Genomic DNA, 24,956 nt, shown 5'->3' with positions numbered 1-24,956 from the left:
CTGACTTGATATTATTATCGGCCAAATTGAGTTAGGTGAGATTATTTATTTCCAATTTGCCTAAATAATTGTAATAATTCTAATAAGATGTTAAACTCATATAAAAACCGACTTGAAATATTGGTTACACATGCTACAATTCTAATCATTTTTATAATTTCAAAGTTTTAAGGGGGTGTTTGGGATTGTGTTTTCAACCTGGTTATTTGATTATTGTGTTTTGAAATCGCAAAAAATCTATTTTGAGTGTTTGGTAAAAAATTAATAAAAAGTGATTTTTTACGTTTTGTAGAGTTCAAAACGTGATAATTCATAAGTAGGTCACCCCTTGCTGCAGGAAAACGTGATAATCCAAAAACTGATTTTTTACGTTTTCACTTATGTATTTTTTAAAAATATATATACTTGCCAAACACTCAAATAGTTGATTATCTGATTATTGTGATATCAAACAACATAATCAAATCCAAACAATGTTGATTATCTGATTATTGTGATATCAAACAACATAATCAAATCCAAACACTATCTTTCTGCAGCACGTTTTATTACAGCTAATTATCTGATTCTGATTATTGAAAACGCATAATCTATTTTCAAAACTCAACCCCAAACACCCCCTAAATTTCTAACATACCATTTACCATATGATATATTTTCTCAACTTTTAAGTTGCATATTCGGTTGGGGTGATTGGGCAGTGATCATCTAATGACATATCCATTCGAAATACCCGTCCCACCTGTTTCAGATTCTTTTGTCATCCCTGTCGGGCGAGCAAATGAACCATTTTACTATAGTCTTGTGTTTTTAAGTATAAAATGACTCATAAAAGGTAAATGTTAAAATCAAAAGTAAAAACAAATAAACATCAAAACATGGTTCCTACTGTCTTCTTTCTAATTTAAATCTAATTTTTCACAATATATGATTATTTCAGAAACCGGATTATATAAAAACTACTGAGTAATTGTCGAAAATAACTCCTCGGTCAAAGTCAAACTGAGCAAGGGAGATGTTTGTTGCTATGCAAGTACCTCATCCAATTGCTTCCCATTGTTCCATGGGAGGAAGCCTAGACAATAGAAGCTTCTTGAACTTCAATGCTTTGAGAGCACGACGACCATTTGAAATAGCAGTAGCATGATCAACAGACTGGCCCGCCCCCATACGACTAGTTATCCTTTTTCTGCGCATTTGCACCATCGAATCCGATGTACCCATCACATAATATACCTGCCACACACCGTACTCAAAGGTCAGAAAATCCACAACTTCGGGCAGGTTTAAGGTTTAGGGTTTAATAGGTCACTTTTGGTATGGGCTGAGTTGGCCCGGCCCACTTTTTGTCCATATATTTTATACATAACTAATTTTGTCAAATATGATTGTAGACTACATTATTTAATGATAATGGAAAAAAGTTTAATCTTTTTTACATTAAAATTAGTAAATTACACTTTGGACAATTTTCTAAGGCTATACGGTATGGGGGTCGGCCCCGGCCCGTCGCGGGTCGGCGACGGTCCAAACACCGTGCCGCCCCCATACGTCGCCGTCCCCAACGTCCCTTTTCGGACGATCTCGACGAAGCAAAAGGTGGGCCCCCCTAATTAAAATATGACCGTTATTAAAAAAAAAAAAAATTAAATTTCTATTTTTTGAATAAAGCCAAACGGCTACATTTTTAAAATATATAAATTAAACCCCCATTTTCACTATCAAACACCAAATTAACTTCCACAATTCACCATTTTCTCCTATAATTTTTACACTCTCTTCCACTACACTCTCAACCTTCTTCCACATAATTTTCATGGATCCGTTCAACAACCCCGATACTCCCAACACGCCTTCGAACAACCCGAATACTCCCACTAATCCGACCCAACCAAATGTTTTTTCGGTTCCGGGGTATTATCCAACGCTAGAACCGAACCAATTCTCCCAATTTTCATCGAACGCTTTTGCGTCATTCCAACAATCGCCCAACCAATTCACTCAAATCTCCCAAAATCAAGCTCTTCAACAAATGATGATGCGGGGACTTGGAACTTTCCACCCGTTCAACCTCAACCGATCCCCACACCCCCCGTTCAACCCCAACCGATCCCCACACCCCCCGTTCAATCCGAACCCGAAGATGATGTGGAGATTGTGCCCGAAACCCAACCGCCAAAAGGGAAAGGAAAACGAAACAAAGGGAAACAAGTAGCGGGTGATCAAGCGTCGAAACCGAAGGCGATTAAATGGACCCCAATCGAAGAAGAAGCATTAGCCAAGGCTTTCATTGGCACTTCCGACAACCCGGTAAAAGGTTCGTATTTTTTAAAGTTTACATCTTTTTAAATTTATAAAGTTTACATTTTAAGTTTTATAGTTTTTTTTTGGTTTAAATTTAATATTTTTTAAGTTTAGTTTTTAATTTTTTTTAATAACAGTAGGTTATTTTAAGTTTAGTTTTTAAGTTTTTAGTTTAGTTTTTAGTTTTTTAATTCTTCACAGTTAGTTTTTTAATTTTTAGTTTAGTTTTTAGTTTAGGTTTTTTAATTTTTTAATTCATAACAGTAAGTATTTTTTTTATTATTTTATATGTTTTGTTTATTTAATTTTATTTGTTCGTTTTTATATAGGTAACAATCAACCGGGTGACGGGTTTTGGTCCAAAGTATTGACCAAGTTTCTCGCCATGATGGACCAAGGCCCGTATAGAGATATCGACTCGGTTTCCTCGAAGTGGCGAAAATTGAACTCGGCCATTAATCGGTTTTGCGAGGAGTATAACAAATTATACACAAGTGACCGTCGTAGCGGGTGGAACGACGAGGATGTGTTCAAAATGGCATTGCAAAAGTATAAGCAAAATCATGGTTCCAACTTTCCTCACGTTCGCGCGTGGATGGTTGTAAAAGACGACCCAAAATGGTCGCCCATTCCTAACGAGGTGGCGATGGCGAAACGCCAAAAAACATCGGAAACGGGTAGTTTAAGCGCCGGTGGGTCGGACGCGAGGTGTCACATTAACTTAAATGATGACGCCGACTATGACGAAGACGAGTATAACGTACGTGAACCCGACCGTCCACCGGGCCGAGACAAAACAAAAAAGGAGCGGGCCAAGGGAAAAGGAAAGGAAACGGTGGACCCGAACATGGTTGAGTTTATGGAACACCTAAAAGTGTACAACGACATATCGGCCCAAAAGTCGAAGACGAAGGAGCGGGCCGTCGAAGAAAAAAGCCGTGCATCGGACGAGAAGTTAAAAGAAAAGGTCCGATTGTCGAATGAGAAAATCCGAATCTCCGATGAAAAAATTCGGCTTAAGGAATGGGAAATAATGATGATTAATGTCGAGAACGAACCCGAGCCGAGACGTTCGATGTTGAAAAAACTACAAGACGACATCATGAAAAAGCATCAAATTATTTAACTTTATGTTTATTTTTATTAAGTCTTTTTTTTTAAGTTTATGTTTTTTTTTTAATATTTATGTAATGTGGGTTTAATATTAATGAAAATATTTTATTAGTATATTTGTCAAATGTTAAAAAAAAATAAAATAATAAAAAAAATAAAAAAAACATGGTGAGGACTATGACTAGGATCATCCTACCATGCCTTGTAGTTTTGGAGGATGGAGCATCTTAGTGAGGATTGTGACGTGTCGCCTACGTGGCGGACCATCCTCCAAGGATGGTCCATCACCATACCATGTAGTCTAACCATTTGACTTGTTTCTCCTTTTTTAAGCTATTTTAACTGGATTTTGCTAAAATTATTTTACATAAAAGTAGGGCCATTTTAGCAAAAATTCTATTTTATTTTTTACCTGTTTGACCAATTAGAAGATTATAATCTGAATTTACCCATTCGAGTTAAATCATTCAAGATGTTTCGAGTATCTGTCAATTATGTACAATATCTTCCAATAGAGATCAATTATGGAATCTTAGAATCAGATTGATACAAACAAACAAACCTACCCATTAATATCCTATTCGTAGAGAAGGGCCCGGAGAGGGTGAGATGAGGACATTATTTATAATGATGAAAATGAATAAATAGTCACCCGTTAAAGATTTATAATCTGAATTGACCCGTTCATAAGTAAATGGGTCAAAATAGCCATGAACTCTAGGCATTTTACCATGAAGTCTATAAGTCCCATGAAAAATAAGAAATTTGATATGATACATAGTTTAAGAAACATGTTTGAGTATATGTCAATTATGGAAAATATCTTCTGATATAGATTAATTACCAAATCGATGAATTATCAATTTATTTATAATGATGAAAATAGGTAAATGGGTAAAACTCTTGATTGGATCTTTTAGAAATGGAAGTTTACGACTTCATAGGACATCTGAAAAAGGAAGTTGAGAATTACCTTATGTGTAAAGGCGGCTATCTTGAACTCGAGTCCATTTACAATATGAAACTTTTCCATGGCCTTTGCCATTGCCAAGTCCACGTCTTCACACGCATATTTCCGCTTATTCCTGAAAACGCAGGAACCAAAATTGTTTAAAAACCGACAATTATATTATAATTAGTGGGTCCTAGACAAATTGAATGGCATTAAACTATAAATGACAACTGCATACCTCTTCAAGAAGATTCTGTGCCTCTTTTTCTTCGGATTAACTGAAAGGAGTTGGGAGTTTAGATACGTTGCAAATGTCGGGTCCAATGAAGCAGCCGGTGGTTCAGATTTTTCATATGCAAAGTTTATTATCTGTATGGTTAGTCGGGTTTGTCTATGTGTTTCCGGGATAGATGACTGCAGCAAAACAATACTTGTTAAACTAGACTATAAGGTAGACGTTGCAATTTCAATCAATTAACTTTATAAACAAAATTAGACTACTCACACAGTCGAACCGGAAGATCTTGGAGTCATTAACAATTACGCTGGCGTTTGCGTTATAAAGTTCGTCTACGAATCCCTCCTTCCTTAAACTTTCATATGCATACAGGTCAAGCAGCTTGTTATTAACCTCATCCATGGTAATTGCTAGTAGCTGCGGAAGGCATTGATCAACGATCAAACCGGATAACAATAATATGTAAATAAAAAAAATAACTAAGAGAAATGACGATGTTACCAATTTAATAAGCTTGTCAATTAGCTTGTCCAATGTGAAAACGGGAAATGACCAAGTGCCGAGAACAGCCCGACATTCATCTTCATATTTTGCGCTATCAATAGCACCATCAAGAAAACTATACAGTAGATCTAAGAATCTGTATTGCAGAAGAAAAAAAAAACTATGTTATAAGAATGGCCATGGAGAAACTACATATACTATAAGTTTGCTATTTTGTCGCATCAACCAACTTTGGCCCCTCAATTTTGACAATAAGAAACTTTAGTCCCTCAACTTTAATAATGACATATTTAGCCCCTCAACTTTGGTAATGACATATGTAGCCCCTTAAGTAAAACAACTTTAGCCCCTCAACTTTAATAATAAACAACTTTAGCCCTCAACTTTAATAATAAACAACTTTAGCCCCTCAACTTTAATAAATAGCAACTTTAGCCTCTCAACTTTAATAATGACATGTTTAACCCCTCAACTTTAATAATAACATGTTTAGCACATTAACTAAAACATCAAATAACTTTAACTCTCGCGATTTGCTTATTTTTATCTACGTTTCAAACCCGTTGCGTAGCGCGGGTGATAACCACTAGTTTGGTTAAAACGGAAAATAGACTTCAGTTACTAAAGCTAAAACACCTAGCGTATGAATCATTAGGCGTTGAATCATTTGAACCCCTCCATCTCTCAACTAAAGACTTCTCCTTTGCTTCCTCTAGCCTTGAGTACAGTATCTGTTAATTAAGGAAAGAGATCAATGAAAATTAAATAAACAAATGAAAAATATTTGTAAAAATATGCAATATAACACGTAAGCTTTACTTGATGAAGTCTGAAGAAAACATAGAAGTCATCATTTCCATAAAAGACCCGAGATTTTCTATCTTTATTATTAAATGCTGCAGGAAGATGCAGCATTACCGGCTTCACTCTTTCTAACAAATTTTCTACTGGATAGACCTCGTCACCCATCCCATACGCCACATCATCACTCTCACCGTTGTTATCAAGGTCTGCATCAGGAGAGAGGTCCTCTTCATCACCAGATTCACTTCCTGTATGCTCCGAATGATCAGATTTGGAATAACCGTTCTCTTTAACACCACTGCTATCATCTAACATTCTAGTTCTAGAAGCTGACGGTACTGCTACGCCACTTGTAACAGCATGATTGGCTGTTTTTGCAGCGTTTTGGTCAGCTATGCGTGAAGACCGAGGAGGAACACCGAGCATAGGTTCCACGAAAGTAGTCCAGATCTTCACAGTCTTATTAATTTGTTCAGGAGAACCCGCTTGTGCAACAGCATATTTCATAACCTGATACAAGTCTTCATGGATGTCCAGATCAGAGTACTTAAACTCTTGATGTGGAATAGTGTTTTGTTTTCCTCCAGGAGCAACACACTGACGAATGTTATCTTCTACAGATCGTTCTTCACTCATTTCCCTGATTTCGGCCAACAAAGCTGCAATATGAAGAGAAAACTATGAATATTATAATAACTAGATTGTTTCCATAGGTCGTGCATTGCAGTGGCAAGTTGTTTATAGCTTGTCACACGTTATGTGATGCGTTAACCATACGAAAACGCGTGTTTGAGCGTATCGATCAAAGCATAGTGGTTACAAAAGAAACGGAAACAAACCCGTGTTGGTTCGTTTAGTGAGGTTTCCACCTAACCACTACACCACCATTACCTTTGCATCAAGACTTAGCGGCGTCAAAACGTACAATAACTTGAATTTATACCATCGAATTAAAACGTATTACACTTGAACCGACTCGTTTACATCAAAACATAGACCAACCGAAAACGTACGCAAAAATAAGCACGAAAAAGTATTATATTAGACCAGAATCCTTTCCAAAAAAAATTATGTCGAAACGTGAATTTATATCGACACGTACATTAAAATGTCAAAACATAGACCAACCAAAAACGTATATAAAAATAAGCTTGAAAACACATTATATTTCGGAAAAACTTACGTTCAAACATGAATTTATACAGACACGTACATAAAATTAACCGCCTGAGAAAATAACTTTTTTTTTAATTTTAGGCTAAAGAATGAAAATACGGGAAATTTGCAAAGTTAGAACCCAAGGAGTGAAAATGACAATTTATAAAGTTTTTAGAAAGTTTTCTAAAGTTTAGGGTTGTTTTTGTCAATTTAGAAAGATTAAGGTTGTTTTCTGTCTTTTTGTCAAGTGTATATAAAATATGAAAAATGAATATCAAGTGGAGAGAATGTGTTCACCTTTAGTACTCAAGCTCTTTGAATCTTGCTGTTTGAAATAAAAGCTACGATGATCAAGTGACTTGTGGTAGTTTTTAGCGTAAATTTCTGCCCAAACTTTTTTATTATCGGAACGACACCTCAGCCACTCTTCTTGTTTCTGCTTCAGACGAGTTAATATTACCGGCAACGCAAGAGATGCGTTTTTTCTTAATACATCCATCACGTCATGCCCATGATCACCATACAGGCGTCCAATGCATTTCAAATGTATAGCTGAACAACACACAAAAATAAACAATTTATTTATAAATAGATCTACTTGATTATGTTTTTATCTCTTCACCGGTCAAACAGGTCAAAAACACTTTGTAAAATCTGAAGTGGCTCGAAGTGTATTTTTAATGTGTAAATCTAATAACTTGGTCTACTCAAGAACCTTGATTATTATTGAAATATCATTAATTTTGTGATCATAACTGACATACTAAAAGTTTAGAAGAATTTTGAGATTTTTGGACAAAAGTATAAAATTACCCGTTTTGACCCCCCCCCCCCCCCCCCCGGATCACCCATTTTGACACGTGTACTGGTCATTAAAAAGCTTCTCACCAGTGAAGTCTTCGATATTAACAGAATTGTCGGTCTTGCCGGAATTATCATTAATCCTGTCCAACAATTCTTCCACGCGTTTGGCTGTTACATTCACAGATTCTACTAACATGTCCAGTTCAAATCTGAAATATACAAACCAATAGTAAAGCATCATATAGTAGAGACACACACAGTGATGTGACATTTCAAACAAACTCCCAACCTGTCATCTTCACATCGAAATAAGCTTTCTTCATACTGATTTTTACGCATGTGTTTGAAAGAATAATCTTCACTTCCAGATGTAACAGAAACCCAATGATCATTCAACACCTCAAAACCGATCTTTGTTCTTTGACTAGCTGAAGGAATTGGGTACTGTGTAAAGCAAAACCCAGTTTCAAATTAAAAAAAAAAAAAAAACAATTCAAGTGCAAAACCAAAAAACCAAACACCCGTGATGTAAATTTTCCTACATCTTTTGGCAGAAGTCGGTAACTTGGAGTGCAGTTTTTACAGTCAGAAAGGTCAAGTTCTTGAATCGATTTTGATGCATATTTGTCCTTGCTGGAAATTAAAGACGGTTTCGATCCAGGTCCTGCAAATATTAGTTATATCTTATAAGCACAAAAATTTAATACCGTTACATATGTGAAGATAGTATAAATTTAGCAAAGTCAAAGTCAGCATTGAGATATGCAAAAATACATGTATACTTACTCAAGGAGAAAAAGCTATACGCATAAATGAATTATTAGATAAAAACCTTATTAACTCACAGAGGAAAATAGATTATTTGTAAGCAGGTAATTAACAACTTCTATTAACAATTACTTGTCATTTCACTGCGATCTATGAACTCGTTGACTTCTTCCACAAGATCCGCATATGCTCCAAGCAAATTATTTACCTAACAAAAAAAAAATTCTTTAAACTTACTAAACTTGTTCATATACGGAATAACTGATAAAGAGAAGATATATAAACAGCAAAAAGGTTTAGCTAATGCATATCATATACATATACTTACCAGTGATTGCAGTTGTGGTCGAGTAATAGTTTCAGTGCAGTACTGTTCAATGCACTTCAGAAACGCCTGATAATCTTCTGAGTTGCTCAATCTTTCCTTTACTTTCTCACGGAGACAAAGCATTTGGCCATGCAAATCTTCCCAACGTAAAAAACTTTAATAAGGGCGTGAAATAAAATAACACAATGCAGTTTTTTTTTTCTGAATTATGCGATACCTTGATGAAACAGTTCAGCTACAGAGTCCTCAAGAGTACGAGCAGGTTTATGTTGGGTAAAATGCTGCATCCCGTCACAGTCTTTGACATCCGAATTATGTTCTTTGAGTTCCGTGTCTTCTGATGTGTCTGTTTCTTTATCAGCCGCGACACATCCTTTTTCATGAACTGGATCAGTTCGGTCAACACTCACTTTGCGTTCAACATGTGAAGCACCAGCAATCTGGCAATGAATAGAAACTAATTTGAAAACCAGAATATTTCTTTCCCTATGGAGACCATTATTAGATTAACTACCTTTTTAGACTGAAGAGGTCTCGTTGTGACAGATGGCGAGCTCCGATCATCATGTACAGAGTTATTGTTGCTACTGGAGTGACCAGAACTATTAGATCCTGCCGTTGAAGAGTCGGGAAAAAAACTGGTGAACTCCTTTAGCAGATCTTGTTGATCGTTAAGAAGAGCAGCAACCTGAAAAGGATAAACGTAGAATGTACCGGTCAAGTAACACCACAAGGGTTGTTAACAACTAAATAGTTTACAGTCTTCATGACAAACCTCTTGGTGGAGTTCCTTCATGGATTTATTTTCGTTTTTGAACTTATTCATAGTATCAAGAAAATATTTGTATACATGGTCTTGGCCTTGAAATCTCATCTGCAAGCAAAAAACACGTGTAAGAATTAAAGTTTCAAATGGAAACTAAGGTTTACCATTATAAACCACATTTTTCGTCGAGTAAAATGTCATTTTTGTCCCTGAGGTTTGGCCAGTTTTACGACTTTCGTCCAAAGGTTTGTTTTTCCACATCTGGATCCAACTGGTTTGAAATCTTGCCATTTTCATCCGGCCCGTTAACTCCATCCATTTTTCTCCGTTAAGTCAGGGGTATTTTCGTCTTTTTTGTTAACTTAAAGGGCAATTCGGCCCTTTTCACTTTATGTACAAGCGTTTAGCATAATGTACAAGAATTCAAAATGCCCTTACTAAATAAAAAAGACGAAAATACCCCTGAATTAACGAGGAAAAATGGATTGAGTTAACAAGCCTAATGAAAATGGCAAGATTTCAAACCTTTTGGATCCAAATGCGGAAAAACAAACCTTTGGATGAAAGTCGCAAAACTAGCCAAACCTCAGGGACGAAAATGGCATTTTACTCCTTTTCGTTATATAGGTAAAGGGAAGGGGGGTTTAAATCTGTGGCTTGATGGCCCCCGTTTCCAATAACTTTGTTATTACCTTTATTTTGTTTACAAATACAAGTGCTTCTTCGTAATCCACAGGTTTCTTAACATGACGTTGCGCATGATCCCGTGAGAGGGTGATCTCAGATCCCTTTGGCAGAAAAGGATTGAAACCCGAAATTAGTTCCTGATGCCCATCAAACAATTCTTTCACCTTTGCTATGACGCCTGTGGTGTCAAGTCTAAGAAAATATCACAAATAAAATCAAGAACACGTTTCCACATAAGGAAAGCATGAAAACTGAAAGAAGCAACACCTTAGCCAAACCTTTGCGCCTTGAAATCGTGCATGACGTTAAGAAACTCGCCGTACTTTTCCTTTTTGTCATGAAATGTATCTTTGACTTTCTGGATATATGTAAGGACATCATTTGTTGTTATCTTCTGTGAGCTGCCTTTTGCGGTCATCGGGGATTGCCTATGCCTAGAGCTTCATTGCAGAAGATAAATGGAAGTAATTAAAACACTTAACAGAAGACCACAAGCTACTAGAATATCAAAATACACTGACAAGGCTTAACAAATCACACAGGTCACAAACACGCAAGAACACACCTAAGAAATATAACTGAACAAGGTAAACAATAAATAACACAGGTCCATAGCTGCACTAGCAAAAAAACCTTATTACCTCTTGCGATTCTCATTTAGGTTTAGGGTTTATAATTGCACAGGAGTTGTATTTATGGAGGCCAAATTATGTTAAAACGCCATATGATCTAGCCGTGATTCAAATTTTCTTCCGGAAGCGCCCCTAGAGAACCCCTGGGGACGGCTCTCCCTTTACCCCTGCCAGCTTTGTGGTGATTGGGGGCCCACTAACGCACTCAGGCGATCGTAGACTCCCACTCTGTAGCAGCACTAAGATCATCTAGCCACTTAACAAAAGATTGACTTATTCAAAGACTTACCGCTACAAAACCAAATTTTACCTAAACTCACATGATTAACTGAATTTGACAATTGACAAGGATCCTATACTGTTCTTATAACCCTAACTGAACAATAGTGTATCTATCTATATCCAACAAACTTACATTAAATCATCAACAACAAAAACCACCACATAAACATCACAATCACACACTTCTTCCAAACAATACATCTACAAATACTTACTGTTCTGAAACAAATCACCGCTTCGTGGTGAGCGGGGGCCCACTGGCGCGCTCACGTGATCAGTGGCGGCGGTAAGATCATCTAGCCACTTAACAAAAGAATGACTTATTCCAAGCCTTATCACTACAAAACTAAATTTAACCTAAATTCATATGATTAATTAAATTAGATAATATTATAACCCTAATTGAACAATAGTGTATCTATCTATAATTCTATATCCAACAAACATGAAATCTCCCTAAACAACTTACATTAACATCATAACATCATCATCACACACTTCTTCCAAAACAACACATCTACAAACACTTACTGTTCAGAAACAAATGACCGCTTGATTTGAGGACTACTGTAAGCATCATCATCATCTCTAGAGCGCTTCATACCTTCACAACAACAATTTGCAACAATCAAAACACCACACACATCAAAAATCAATAATCAACATAACCTAATTCAAACCTGTAACCAGATCACCGTCAACAAAACAATAATTCAGCAATTAAGCTTAAACGTGAATCAAATATCCAGCAATGCAACAACAAAAAATCATAAACGGAGAATTTTACCGGAAGATCTTCTCGTTCGTCACGTTCACTTCAAATTCGCAAAATTCAGCATCGAACTGTGTGCAATTTTGCACGATAAAAGCGTATATAATCGATTAATCTGTGTTGTTTGAATGTATACACTGTATCTATAGATTTACAGGAGACAATTTGGAGAGGAGATATAGATACAGGTTTTGTGTACGTATAGGTATAATATTATTATAGGTGTGTGTATAAATACTGTATAAAAAGTAAAACACACAGAAAGAAGAAAGAGAGGAGACCACGAGGATAGTGATGGTAATTTGACGTCTTTAAACCGGATGACCGGGAACCGGTGGGACCGGTAACTTTGTAAGGGCTGCTGCTAGGGCCAAAGAAAACGGAGGGTAAACGCCGTTGAAAGTTGAGTAGTGTTTAGGGTTAATTTTTTTTCTTTTTCTTTTTTACTTCTGTTCTTATACTAACTCTTGCATTTAATGTATAATTCATTTTTTTTTTATTATAAGTTTTAATAATATAAATGAATTTATATCTATATGTTCTTATTCCTATACTAACTCTTGCATTTAATGTATAATTCATTTTTTATTATAATTATAAGTTTTAATAAATATAAATGCATCTATATCTATATATCTATATCTATATCATAGGAGAATGTTAAAATTAAAACCACTAGTTATCGTGAAAACTCAAAAACTAACTAAAAAACCTAAAAAAATACAAAAAAAAAAAATTTTTTTGGATACCAATTTTCGCTTTTTAAATTATATAAAAAAAAACTTTTTTTCAAAAAAAAAAAAATTGTAGTGCACATGTGTAATAGTACTACACATGTGAATTATTACACATATGCACTACAATTTTTTTTTTTGAAATTTTTTTATATATAAAAACTAGCGATTTTTAATAAAAAATTGTAAAAAAAAATTGGTGTGTTTTTTAGGCTTTTTTTAGTTAGTTTTCGAATTTTCGCAATAAAAGTGGTTTTCATTTGAATCATCCCCTCTATACATAACTAATTTTAATTAAAAAATAATTATACAATTGAATTTAATATATTAAACAATTTATATATGAGATAATATAATATTTTGAAATCTTTATCAGATTTCAAAATTATTTATCCAAACAAATGAATGATTCCTAATGTCAATTATACATTTTATTTCCTTCACTTGAAAAATTATCTATATATCTATATCTATATTCATGTTCATATATATATATATATATATATATATATATATATATATATATATATATATATATATATATATATATATATATATATCTGCTATATGATAAAAGAAATTTGTTTCCTTACCAAAAGCAATTTTTTGACATCATATATGATTATGTGTTTTATTTTTTTTTAAAGCTGATAAATTAATTAAATTTCAGAAAATTTAAGTAATCAAGTAAAAAATGGCTTGACATAGCTTTTTTATTATTACTATACAAAATTACATTTATTTAACCCATCTAATACACAAGGTTTTAAAGATATAACTTTTTTTTTTATTTTTGGTATATAAAATTATATTTATTCACCCGTACAATACATAGGGTTTTTTAAAGATGTAACTTTTTATTTTTTAGTATACAAAATTACATTATTCAACTAGTGTAATACACGAGGTTTTTAAAGATATAACTTTTGTATTATTTGGTATATAAAACTACATTTATTCAACCGTACAATACACGAAATTTTTAAAAATAACTTTTTCATTATTTAATATATAAAATTACATTTAATCAACCTGTGTAATAAATGGGGTTCTTAAAAAATACATTGTTTTATTATTTAGTAAATAAAATTACACGTATTCAGCCCATGTAATACACGGAGTTCTAACCTAATAGTTTTATTATTTTAATTAGTGTTAAATCCTACGCGCGTTGCGGCGCATATACCAAATTGTTCTCTGTTTGATGACATAACACGATCTCAGGAAACATTATACCAAGACATAGATAAAAGCATAGTCGTCAGAGAAACAAATATATACGATAAAGTAAACATTGACAATAGGATCCACTCGCGTTGTTTTTGCATCATCTCGAACTGACAGAATACTAATCAATCCTTTCTCCCCCCGGTGCCATATTTGTTGTTCCCGCAATTTTACACTATTAATCAAAACATCGAGTAATTAAATGACAAAATCATATATAACTATAAGTGTTCGCTAAATTTATTTCTAGTAATCGCATAAAAAATCATAGATAAAACACCATCAGATAGGCCAGGTGGGTTAAAAAAATTAAAGTCACCTAGGTGTAATTTCTATTCGTAAAACCTCCTGAATTATTTTACACAAAAATGCAGTCATTAAAATAATCAAAAATCATGTTGACCTTATATTTTGTGGGTCACCCGACCCATTTCAACATATACCTAAAATTACTCAATTTGACCCGTTACAAAAACCAACTCAGCCCACATTTTGCCCAATTTTATTTTTATCAATATAGTTGATGTAATGAAGGCAGTCTTAAGAAGTATATACATAATGTAATTAGAAATAAGAACTAACAAATACATGTTTTTTTAGCCAAACATGTTAGTTTAGCCAAAAACAGATATTAGTCACTGTATCGTAAAACAAAACATCACTTTTTTAAACATGAATAGGACAGGGGTAAAACTCAAATACCTGACCATAGTACGAACACCGGAAGGCATGTGTTAAAAATTGACAGGAAAATCCCAAACCTGCAAATATTAAATCTATAAAGAAGATTGGATACATTAAGAGTTGTCAATAAATACAATGCAAAAGCAGATGAAAAGTTTAGTAACGATAAAGAACTTTATCGAATCTGTCACAGATCCATGATAAAAAAAGATCCAGCTATTTCAAATAGATGAAATACTTTCACTTATAGGTATTAAAAATTGACAGGAAAATAAAACTATAGACGGCTCAGCAGAAAAAAAATATGCAACCTAATTCACAATAAAAGTCATCTAGTACTATGAAACACTTTAACAAAGAAAGCTTCATCAAGACATACGTACTACCAAACCGAATGCTAGATTCAGATGGCCCAATAAACTAAGTTCCATCCAAGGTCCTAGTCAAAATGTTAAATTGTGCATTTGTACAACCTCATTCACCAAATTCTGAACCGAACCGCCGCCGACCTCCATCGTTCCGAACCGACCCAGACCGTAGCCGACTCGCACTGTCCCTTGCCGACCCGACCCGCAAACTCTACCATTCCAAACCGACCCGACCCACCCGCACCCTAGGTTAACATAAAGTCCAACACCGACTTTGGTGTTCCCCATCTCAAAAACTGCCGACCCACCGCCATCAAAAATTAAGAAACAACAACCAATATTAACCAACACACCTTTGAGATTTAGCAAATCGTTTAATCTTGTGTAAACATGTAATAATGTTAAACACTGAAACCATACCCTTCTGCTCTTGAAATAACGCCAAGATATGCTTGAACCTGTCTCATCTGAGATGAAATTATAACCAACACAACAAATATGAATTAGGAATAAAATCCCAGACAACCCAAAGCAAGTATAAAATAAGAGGGTGATAAATAATCCATTAAAAGGCATACTTCAAATAGATTCAAAAGAATAGCAGCAACATCAATACACACTACGCTAATTTTGTAAGTCTTCACCACAATTCACAAACTTCACCAATCTTTGACAAATCTCAAACCAATTAGTCAACATACCTATCAATGACCTGTGACGGTAGGGGCGCTCACGAATTAGGCCATATCGTTAGCCAAAAAAAACAATATATCCCCCCACATCTCTTTCTCTAGCCTCCTGAAACCGCCACCCCACCACTATGCCCCCGCCATCTTGAACCAAACACCACACTTACCACCCATCACCTGAAACCGCTGTTACCATCACCATAACCTAAAATACAACATTAAATGTGTGAAGTACAACATAAACCTTACATGGATATGAAAATTCTTGACATGAAAAAATGAATGTTTGTGAAGCTGATTACTGAGACAGGAGTGTTTAAAGTTTACCAGATAGCACGGTGTTTGCACCGCCGGTTGAAGCGTTTAAGGCCGCAGATGTACGAAGCTGATTCGGTAAGTCTTCGGCTTCAACACCATCGTTTTCACCGGCCTCTGCGCCGGTATCGGATGTTCACCGTTCCTTTCTTCTTCGACTTCAGCAATTCAGCTCCTACTGGCTATCTCCGTCAGATGGCCCTACTTCTTCGACAGTGAAACCCTTGCCCTAACAGTCGCCTCTCTCTACTCTATTTCTGTAACACCTCGAAAATTTGTGTCCAATAGATAAACGACACGTGTCACATACGACAAAAGCATTATAAACCCGGATTTAGTTAAAGATGCATGGCAGGATTTTTTAAACACGTCGACATGTTAATTTATACCTCTGAACGACTTTATTATAAATCCCAAGACCCTAACATGATTAATAAACATCTAGTATACCCTTAATCCGGTGATTACTAATAATAATGGAGGTCCAAGTTTACTAGTATGGATCCTATGAAATAATGCTCATTAAATCGTTTATACTTTTCCATCATAAGGCAAACCAATGATACATTGAGATAAGTAGACATAACTTGTCAAGCATGGGTAAAAAGGCCTCATACTGACATTTTCCAGCCTAAAAATCATGCATTACAAGTTGTCCGTTCAAAGCATGAAAGGTTATTTTTTTGCTTCTGGCAAGGGCTTACGAACCGTAAAGGTCCTGCCTTACGGTCCGTAATGTGCGAAAGGTTAAAACTTTTCCTCTGTCAAAGGCTTACGGACCGTAAAGGTCCTGCCTTACGGTCCGTAAGGAGCGCCCAGCGACAGCAACTTGGCTGTTGGCTGTTATAACAGTTTAACCGACCTTGTAAGATATTTTCAGCAACATGGGCGACCCCTAACCTTTCCTAGACACTAGGAAACACTTGTAAATGATCTGGGAACAATGATAGACCTAGTTGTCATGATCTCAATGGTTTAAGAACACTATAAAAGGGCCATGAGTTGCTACATTGTGTTCATTCCTCATTCTGCATTCTTGGAGCTTCTCTGGAGCACAAGTGCCTTCTCTAAGCATCTCTGGTTGTTCATTAGACTTCAGTAAGTATGCTTAACCTTTCTTAGTTTAGTTTTTGCTTAGTTTTAGCTTAAAAGTCAAACCGTCGTAATTAGCGGTTGACTTAACGATTAATCACTATTGGTCCAGTGATTAGTCGAATCGAAGGTAGTTATAAGTTGGTAATCATGAGGGCTTTAAACCCTTATGAGGGCACCCCCTGGTTCCCACTCTATCTAGATCAAATGTCGGGTCAAAGTTGTTTAGAAAAAGTCAACAGAAGCTTAATTTTTGAATTAACATGTAATTAGAAATGTAGAAGGCATGTAACATATTTTATCACTCATATAACTTGATAAGAAGTATAAGAACTGGTCTAAGCTTGTTTGATCCGACCATTTTCCTATTTAGACCCGGTTCGGAACCGAAAGTCGCAAAACTTTGACTTTTGTTTTGACTTCAGTTCTGACCCGTTTTAGTAGAGTTTAGAAATGCCTTAGGACTTCCTTAGGACCAGGTTACATGATGGTATGACCCTCTGTGACTGGTTCGTTGTTTGTCCGAGTCATTTGCACATTTCCGTTATATGCTTAAAAGTTGACCATAATGCCCTTTTGACCTTAAAACGCGAATTTTGGATATGTGAAAGAACAATAACCTTAGTTACTGATTCCTAAACATGTCCCAAAAATTTCATGTCAATTCGAGGTCTAGAATAGGAGTTATGCTAAATAGCGCAATTAAGAAAACTTTTGTTAATTAAACAGCGCACTTAGCATAAAGCCTATCTAAACCCAAATTTCAACACCAAACCTTTTACACACTGATGTAATATAATATTTTGAGATTTTAAAGATTTTTTAGTTATTTTTAACCTGCTCATAACCTGAGGTTATGACCTTGATTCGGTAAATACCGAATATACCCTTTTCGGACATAAAACGAGTTCTACATAGTATTTCGATGCCAATCCAATTGCTACTGATTTTAAATAATAAATAAAGTATTTTGAACCATATAACCTGATCAGAAAACTCAAATTTCCTGTATAACCTGGAAATCGCTTAAAACGACTTTATACGCGTATTAAACGCATAATTTGGGTTTAAAACCATTTTTGTCATAAAGACTTATTTACCTACAGATGTAACTTGTTAAAATAAGTGGTTCTACTGATTACTTCAGACCCGAACATCAGAAGTATAAATAATCTCTTTTATAATCTTTAAAATGACCAAAATACCCCTACGGGGCGTATTATGGGATTAAACTCGTTATGGGCATAATGGAAGGTATCCTACTGATACCACAACATATTTAGAGCATATTGACTTAGGAAAACCTGTATAAGACTCTTACGGTTACCCGTTACGCCATTTACGCGTTCGGTTCGGTTTATGTAACTAGTTTACATAAATTAGCCGAAACGGGTCAAACCTTATCGTTTTTATCTCAAAATCCAGAATGTGGTTGGATTACCCATATTATACAAGTCTTCAAACTTGTCGGGTCTAAATCACATTCTATTCTGGTCTTCGCTTATTCGTGCGTTCGAACCGTATCTTTCGTTAAAACTAACCGGTCTAAGTTTAGGCTTAATTAAAGACCCGTTAGGATTATAATAGGTTATTATAAACCTTTGTTCCAGAATAGGAGACCCGGTAAAAGCTGCCGCACTTGCTATTTGTGAATTGATACTTTGCAAAGGTAAATACTTTTAACTTATTTCCCTATACGGGCTTGGGGTACGGTATATAAAATACCGCTTGGTCCAGCATTGAATTTTTAATCGATTAGAGGTTAAATTATTGATGATGTGTGTAAAATGCAACATATAAATGACATCAATTAAGGCATAAAACTAACCCTTTTTAAGCATGGTTGCAAAAGTCGCTAGGCGCTCCCTAGTCGGTCGACCGGGGAGTTGAGAGTACTTGGCCTAGGCGGAGAGTACTCGGGGAGTACTCGGACATGTTAAATTATAAAGAAATTAGTTTTTGGAAATTAAATACGTGTCAAATAACATAAATTTACTAATATCTATAACAAAATACGTGAAAATATTATTCATTCTTTAATTCTTTAATATGATAGGCATAGAAATTATGTTTTATTATTTTTAAAGTCAAACTCGGTCCAAGTTGACCTACTAGATACGGTTTTGGCCTCGGTTGACCGCGTTTGACCGATTCCGAGTAATTAGGCGGAGTCAAAGAAAGTCGCCTCGGCAGCCTACCTTGTAGCGACTACTCAGGGAGTACTCGGCCTTGGAAACCTTGTTTTACAACTTATCGTTTTTATCTCAAAATCCAGAATGTGGTTGGATTACCCATATTATACAAGTCTTCAAACTTGTCGGGTCTAAATCACATTCTATTCTGGTCTTCGCTTATTCGTGCGTTCGAACCGTATCTTTCGTTAAAACTAACCGGTCTAAGTTTAGGCTTAATTAAAGACCCGTTAGGATTATAATAGGTTATTATAAACCTTTGTTCCAGAATAGGAGACCCGGTAAAAGCTGCCGCACTTGCTATTTGTGAATTGATACTTTGCAAAGGTAAATACTTTTAACTTATTTCCCTATACGGGCTTGGGGTACGGTATATAAAATACCGCTTGGTCCAGCATTGAATTTTTAATCGATTAGAGGTTAAATTATTGATGATGTGTGTAAAATGCAACATATAAATGACATCAATTAAGGCATAAAACTAACCCTTTTTAAGTACTAATGTTGGAAAAAGAGTGTTTTTGTCTTCCTTTTGTATTTTCAGGATGAAATGAGCTCAAATTCACAAAAGAAGCAAAAAGACAGCTAATTCTAACATAAATACAAGAAAAGGAATAAAAGTAGACTGCCCGAACCCTCAACGGCATCTTCCCAAGCAAAGAAGAGAAAACAGAAGCCTGAACACGCCCCGTGCTCAGCCAGCACGGGGCCGTGCCCAAGAAGCAGCAGAAAAGACAAACCTGTAGAAGCTTCTATTGCCCACCACGGGGCCGTGTCCAGTGAGCACGGGGGCGTGGCGAAAGTACAGCAGGCGCATTAATTGTAATTGCGAATTACAATTAATGAAGAGAGAGAGTGTCAGACGGGCACGAGGGCGTGTCCAGCGGACACGGGGCCGTGCCCAGCCTTCTGTTCAGCCTATAAATATGAGTGCTTGGTTTCATTCCAATCCATCCCTTGGCACACCACCTCTCTCACACTTCATCCACCACCCACCACCACCATAACACCATCATCCATCACCATCATCCATTGTCCATCGTAGAGTGTGTGAGTCGTCTCGGGATCCAAGATTGATAGTAAGAGTTCTTGACAATCAAGGCCATGTTTGCCTAAGTCTCTTACATCACTTGGTGAAGACAAGTGTTTAGTATAATAATTTTTATTTTTAATCTTTTGCACTTTTTATTTGGTTTTGTATTAATGACTTTAATAACTAGTTGCTTATGTTGAAGGTGATCTTTCCTTATCGTTTGTCCGTGGTGTCTTGGCATTATTTTACTGTCTATATAGAATAAAATATTTTCACCATTCATATCTCCACGGTCTATATGGAGGTATGTTGGCTACCTGGTCGGGGGTTAAGGGAACGGTTTGGTAAGGATCTTGCCCTTGTTCAGCGCTTAGAGGTCCTGCAAGGGACCTGGGTCAAATTTAGTAGGATCTCCTTCAATGCCCATAGGTATTGGATGGCGGGGATCCAAACTCTTTGACCCCCTCATAAGTTAACTACTATTAATACTATAACCCGGCTATTTAGGACTGTATCCCTGCTGCCTCAGACTACTTAGCCGAGGGTAACGTCACCGCCAAAAGCGGGGCCTACCATAATTTGCATTAATAACTTAATTCATTATCTTCCAATAATCCAACCCTTTAGGATTGTATCCTTTCTGACTCAAACTACTGGGTTGAGGGTAACGTCGCATTCAAAAGAGGGGCCTACTACAATAACTAAGATAATCTCTTAAGCAAGTGCAAAAGTGCGAAAATAATCAAAGGTTATACTAATACACGAGTCGGATCCAAGTGATTCATCTTGCCTATCTGTTTTTATTTTATTTTTATTTTTCAGCATTTACTTAGTTTTTATTTTCTTAGTTTAAAAACATTTTTCTAACTTTTTGATTTGATTAGACGTTGGGGATAAACCGGTACTAAAAGCTCTTGTGTCCTTGGACGACCTCGGTATCTTACCAACACTATACTACGTCCACGATCGGTGCACTTGCCCATATGTGTGTTTAGTGTTAGTGAATATCGTGTTTTATAAATTTAAAACTTGGCTAAAGGTGTAAAAAAAGGGCTTAATTATACATTAAAAATATATTACACTACACACGCATCAAGTTTTTGGCGCCGCTGCCGGGGACACAAGGATTTTAAGAAAGTTAGGAATCAACGGCCTAATCATATTTTTATTCTTCTTTTTAATTTTTAGGATTTTCTTAGTTTTTCAGATTCTGCAGAGCTCAGCACGGGCCGTGCCTGGTCGGACACGGGCCGTGCTCAGCATCGTTACTGGCAGTTTTTAGTTTTCCAAGTTACAGAAGGCTGACCACGGGGCCGTGTCGGTGCAACACGGGGCCGTGTCTAACTTCCAGTAACTGGGATCTGGAAAACAATCACTGTAACTCCGACCACGGGCCGTGTTCACTGAACACGGGGCCGTGGTGAACCTTCTAACCAACATTCTTTTCTGTTTTTATTGCAGGACTTGGAACCAGACGCCAATCTTACATAGTGTATGAGCTCCAGTTCTAATAAGGACATAAAAGAACCTCTAGAAGAACCCGAACGCTTTCTCAGAAAAAGATTAAAAGCTAAAAACCAAGAGAAAGTTTCGGGTGATCCACCTCCAGTGGCGGACCAACGTACCCTCATGGATTATCTACGACCTACCGTAGGTAACCTGGGCGCCGCTATCAATGCTCCGAATGTTGAAGCTAATAACTTCGAACTTCGGCCGCATCTGATACAAATGCTCCAAAACTCCGCAACCTTCCATGGGCTTGCGGACGAGGATCCCCATCTACATATCACTAATTTCTTAGAAATATGTGATACCTTTCGGATCAACGGAGCATCAAATGACGCCATCCGCCTCCGAATGTTTCCTTTCTCACTAAAAGACCGAGCGAAAGCTTGGCTCAACGCCCTCCCAGCTGGATCGGTGAACACCTGGGATGAACTAGCCCAAAAATTTCTATATAAGTATTTCCCTCCCGCTAAAATGGCTAAATTAATGACTGAAATTAATACATATTCACAAGAGGACGGGGACTCCTTATATGAAACTTGGGAAAGGTTCAAGGAGTTATTACGCAAGTATCCACATCACGGCCTTGCGATATGGCAACAAGTATCCACTTTATATAATGGATTGTTGCCACACACAAGGCAGACACTTGATTCTAGCTCCGGGGGACTTTTAGGTAATCGACACCCGCATGAAATATATAACCAAATTGAGGAAATTGCTCAAACCAATTTTCAATGGCACACCCCCCGAGGCAATAAATCTATTGCCCCGGGCGCCCATAAGGTCGATGAAAGCACTTCTTTACAAGCCCAAATCGAGGCCCTTTCTTCAAAAATAAAAAAATTGGAAATGACAAAAACATTCTCGGTTATGGCTTGTGAAGGGTGTGGTGGGTCACATGAAAATTGGAGTTGTATGAAAGAAACGGACGATCAACAAGAATTGGTAAACTACATTGATAATAGACCTAGGCCGTCGGGTCCTCCAACGGGAACTTATAACCAAGGATGGCGAAACCACCCAAACCTTGGTTGGAGAGAACCCGGCAATAGTAGCAACCAACAAACCCAACGAACAAACTTTCAACAACCAAGAAATGAGTCACAAAATTTCACTCAACAACAAAGTGGACGAGAAAGGCTTGAAGATACTGTATCTCGCCTCATCTCCGACACTGAAAAGAAAAACTCGGAAAGATTTCTACAATTAGAATCAAATTTTAGAAATCAACAAGCTAGTATTCAAAACATAGAAAAACAATTAAATCAAATAGCTCAAAATTTTGCCGAGAGACCGCAAGGCGCATTACCTAGCAATACCGAAACAAACCCAAAAGCGCAAGTTCACCTCATCACGCTACGAAACCGCACCGTAGGGCCTGTAGAAGCACCGCCGCCAACAGAAGAAACGACACCCACACCTCTGCAGGAAAAGAACTCCCCTCCGTCACCAGAGCCTACCAAAGCTCCTCGAGTTCCGTACCCCGGTAGGTTAATTCGTCAGAAGACCAATGAGCAATTCGCGAAGTTCGAAAGTCTATTAAAGCAATTGCATGTCAATATTCCTTTTATTGAGGTCCTAACCCAAATGCCCAAATACTCTAAGTTCATGAGGGACTTCCTCACTCATAAAAAGAAAATTGAAAATTTGCAATTAGTCAATTTAGGCGAAGAATGCTCTGCCCTCGTACTCAATAAACTTCCCCAAAAGAAAATCGATCCCGGAAGCTTCACGATTCCCTGCTCAATAGGGGAGTCCCCCGTTCGTAATGCCCTAGCCGATCCTGGGGCTAGCATTAACCTCATGCCCTCATCATTGTTTAAAAGACTTGGCCTGGGAACCACGAGTCCTACAAAAATGAGCATACAACTCGCTGATCGATCCATCAAATTCCCACAAGGTGTCATTGAAAATGTCTTGGTAAAAGTAAGCAGATTCGTCTATCCAGCCGACTTTGTTATACTCGATATGGAGGAAGACACCGAGGTCCCCCTCATACTAGGGAGACCATTTCTTGCCACCGCACAAGCGGTGGTAGATATGAATGACGGAACACTCACCTTGAGGTACGTGGATGATGAAGTAAAATTCGGAGTTGGGAAGAGAATAGAGGACGACGACCCGGTCAACTTCATGAAGGTTATTGATTCGAGCTTGGATGCTGCTCTCCGACGGTGTAACATGGGACGCCAAGCATCCCACTCAGAAAATATATAACCTCACATTGGGTCTAGCCAAGGACCCTTATAAACGTGGCGCACCACGGAGGCATTCCGCAGAACTATCCTTAGTCTAGTTTAATCTTTTAGTTTTAATTTGCAGGAATAAAACACACTCATGGTGATAATGGATGAAAAAGGGAACGAGAAAAATGGCCCCATGCACAAAGAACGAAGCAACCCGACACAAATCTCCATTACCGAAGGCTCAACACGGGCCGTGCTCAACCAACACGGCCCCGTGCTGAGCCACCTGCAGAAAAACGCCCAGTTCAGGTAACTGGACACGGGCCGTGTTCACCAGACACGCCCCCGTGTCCAGGCTTCTGTCTCATTTCTTTAATTTATGTTACTGGCACCTGAACACGGGGCCGTGTCCGGTCCCCACGGGGCCGTGTCCAGACGGCCAGTAACATAAATCTTTGCTTTTTAACACCACATTGCACATCCAATCAACCTAAAAATTTATTTTTGGGACACATTGAGGACAATGTGTTATTTAAGTGTGGGGGGGGGGGAGGAAGCTAACACTTTGAAACTTTGCAAGTCCTAACAACAAGCCTTACACAAAACTCTATTGGAACCGCTAAACACCCCAAATTTTTTACAAAAATTTTTATTTTTTTACTTGTCTAAAGTTTAAGTTAGGAATCACAAGATTAATAAGGTTATATTTTTTTTTAAATTTACAACCGAGAGCATCGTGATAACAAGAACCAACATAAGAAAATTATGAAACGGCATAACAAGTCTAGTTAAAATTTGATTATATATACTTGATC

At 36.8% G+C, this 24,956-nt stretch overlaps 2 protein-coding genes and 1 non-coding gene across 4 annotated transcripts; 1 reads left to right on the top strand and 2 right to left on the bottom strand.

The window, feature by feature from the left end:
* Window positions 1–822: 822 nt before the first annotated feature.
* On the bottom strand, window positions 823–12,376 carry LOC110911337 (paired amphipathic helix protein Sin3-like 3). 2 transcript variants are annotated; one of them, XM_022155943.2, is made up of 20 exons: window positions 12,128–12,376; window positions 11,872–12,020; window positions 10,705–10,866; window positions 10,432–10,618; window positions 9,749–9,847; window positions 9,488–9,661; window positions 9,191–9,413; window positions 8,974–9,110; window positions 8,778–8,853; window positions 8,420–8,541; window positions 8,167–8,321; window positions 7,962–8,086; window positions 7,371–7,625; window positions 5,931–6,574; window positions 5,748–5,842; window positions 5,109–5,247; window positions 4,875–5,024; window positions 4,608–4,783; window positions 4,391–4,502; window positions 823–1,236 (listed from the first exon to the last, which is right to left on the bottom strand). In XM_022155943.2, the coding sequence occupies exons 2-20, from the start codon at window positions 11,940–11,942 to the stop codon at window positions 1,039–1,041; spliced, it is 3,300 nt and encodes a 1,099-aa protein (XP_022011635.1). In that variant the 5' UTR covers window positions 11,943–12,020; window positions 12,128–12,376; the 3' UTR covers window positions 823–1,038. The 2 variants fall into 2 exon arrangements, with proteins under 2 accessions (XP_022011635.1, XP_022011634.1); XM_022155942.2 differs by having other exon boundaries at window positions 11,872–11,944.
* On the top strand, window positions 1,486–3,458 carry LOC110911339 (glutathione S-transferase T3-like). Its single transcript, XM_022155945.2, has 2 exons — window positions 1,486–2,317; window positions 2,634–3,458. Exon 2 carries the CDS (start codon window positions 2,690–2,692, stop codon window positions 3,428–3,430), a length of 741 nt encoding a protein of 246 aa, XP_022011637.1. The 5' UTR covers window positions 1,486–2,317; window positions 2,634–2,689; the 3' UTR covers window positions 3,431–3,458.
* A 10,056-nt stretch (window positions 12,377–22,432) lies between the features above and the next one.
* LOC118487832 lies at window positions 22,433–22,539 on the bottom strand. The gene has a single exon (XR_004882775.1). It is a non-coding gene; the product is annotated as a small nucleolar RNA R71 (small nucleolar RNA).
* Window positions 22,540–24,956: the final 2,417 nt, after the last annotated feature.

The sequence above is a fragment of the Helianthus annuus genome, chromosome 15, assembly GCF_002127325.2.
Source record: "Helianthus annuus cultivar XRQ/B chromosome 15, HanXRQr2.0-SUNRISE, whole genome shotgun sequence".
NCBI lineage: Eukaryota > Viridiplantae > Streptophyta > Magnoliopsida > Asterales > Asteraceae > Helianthus > Helianthus annuus.
This window is presented reverse-complemented; position numbering and strand designations above follow the sequence as displayed.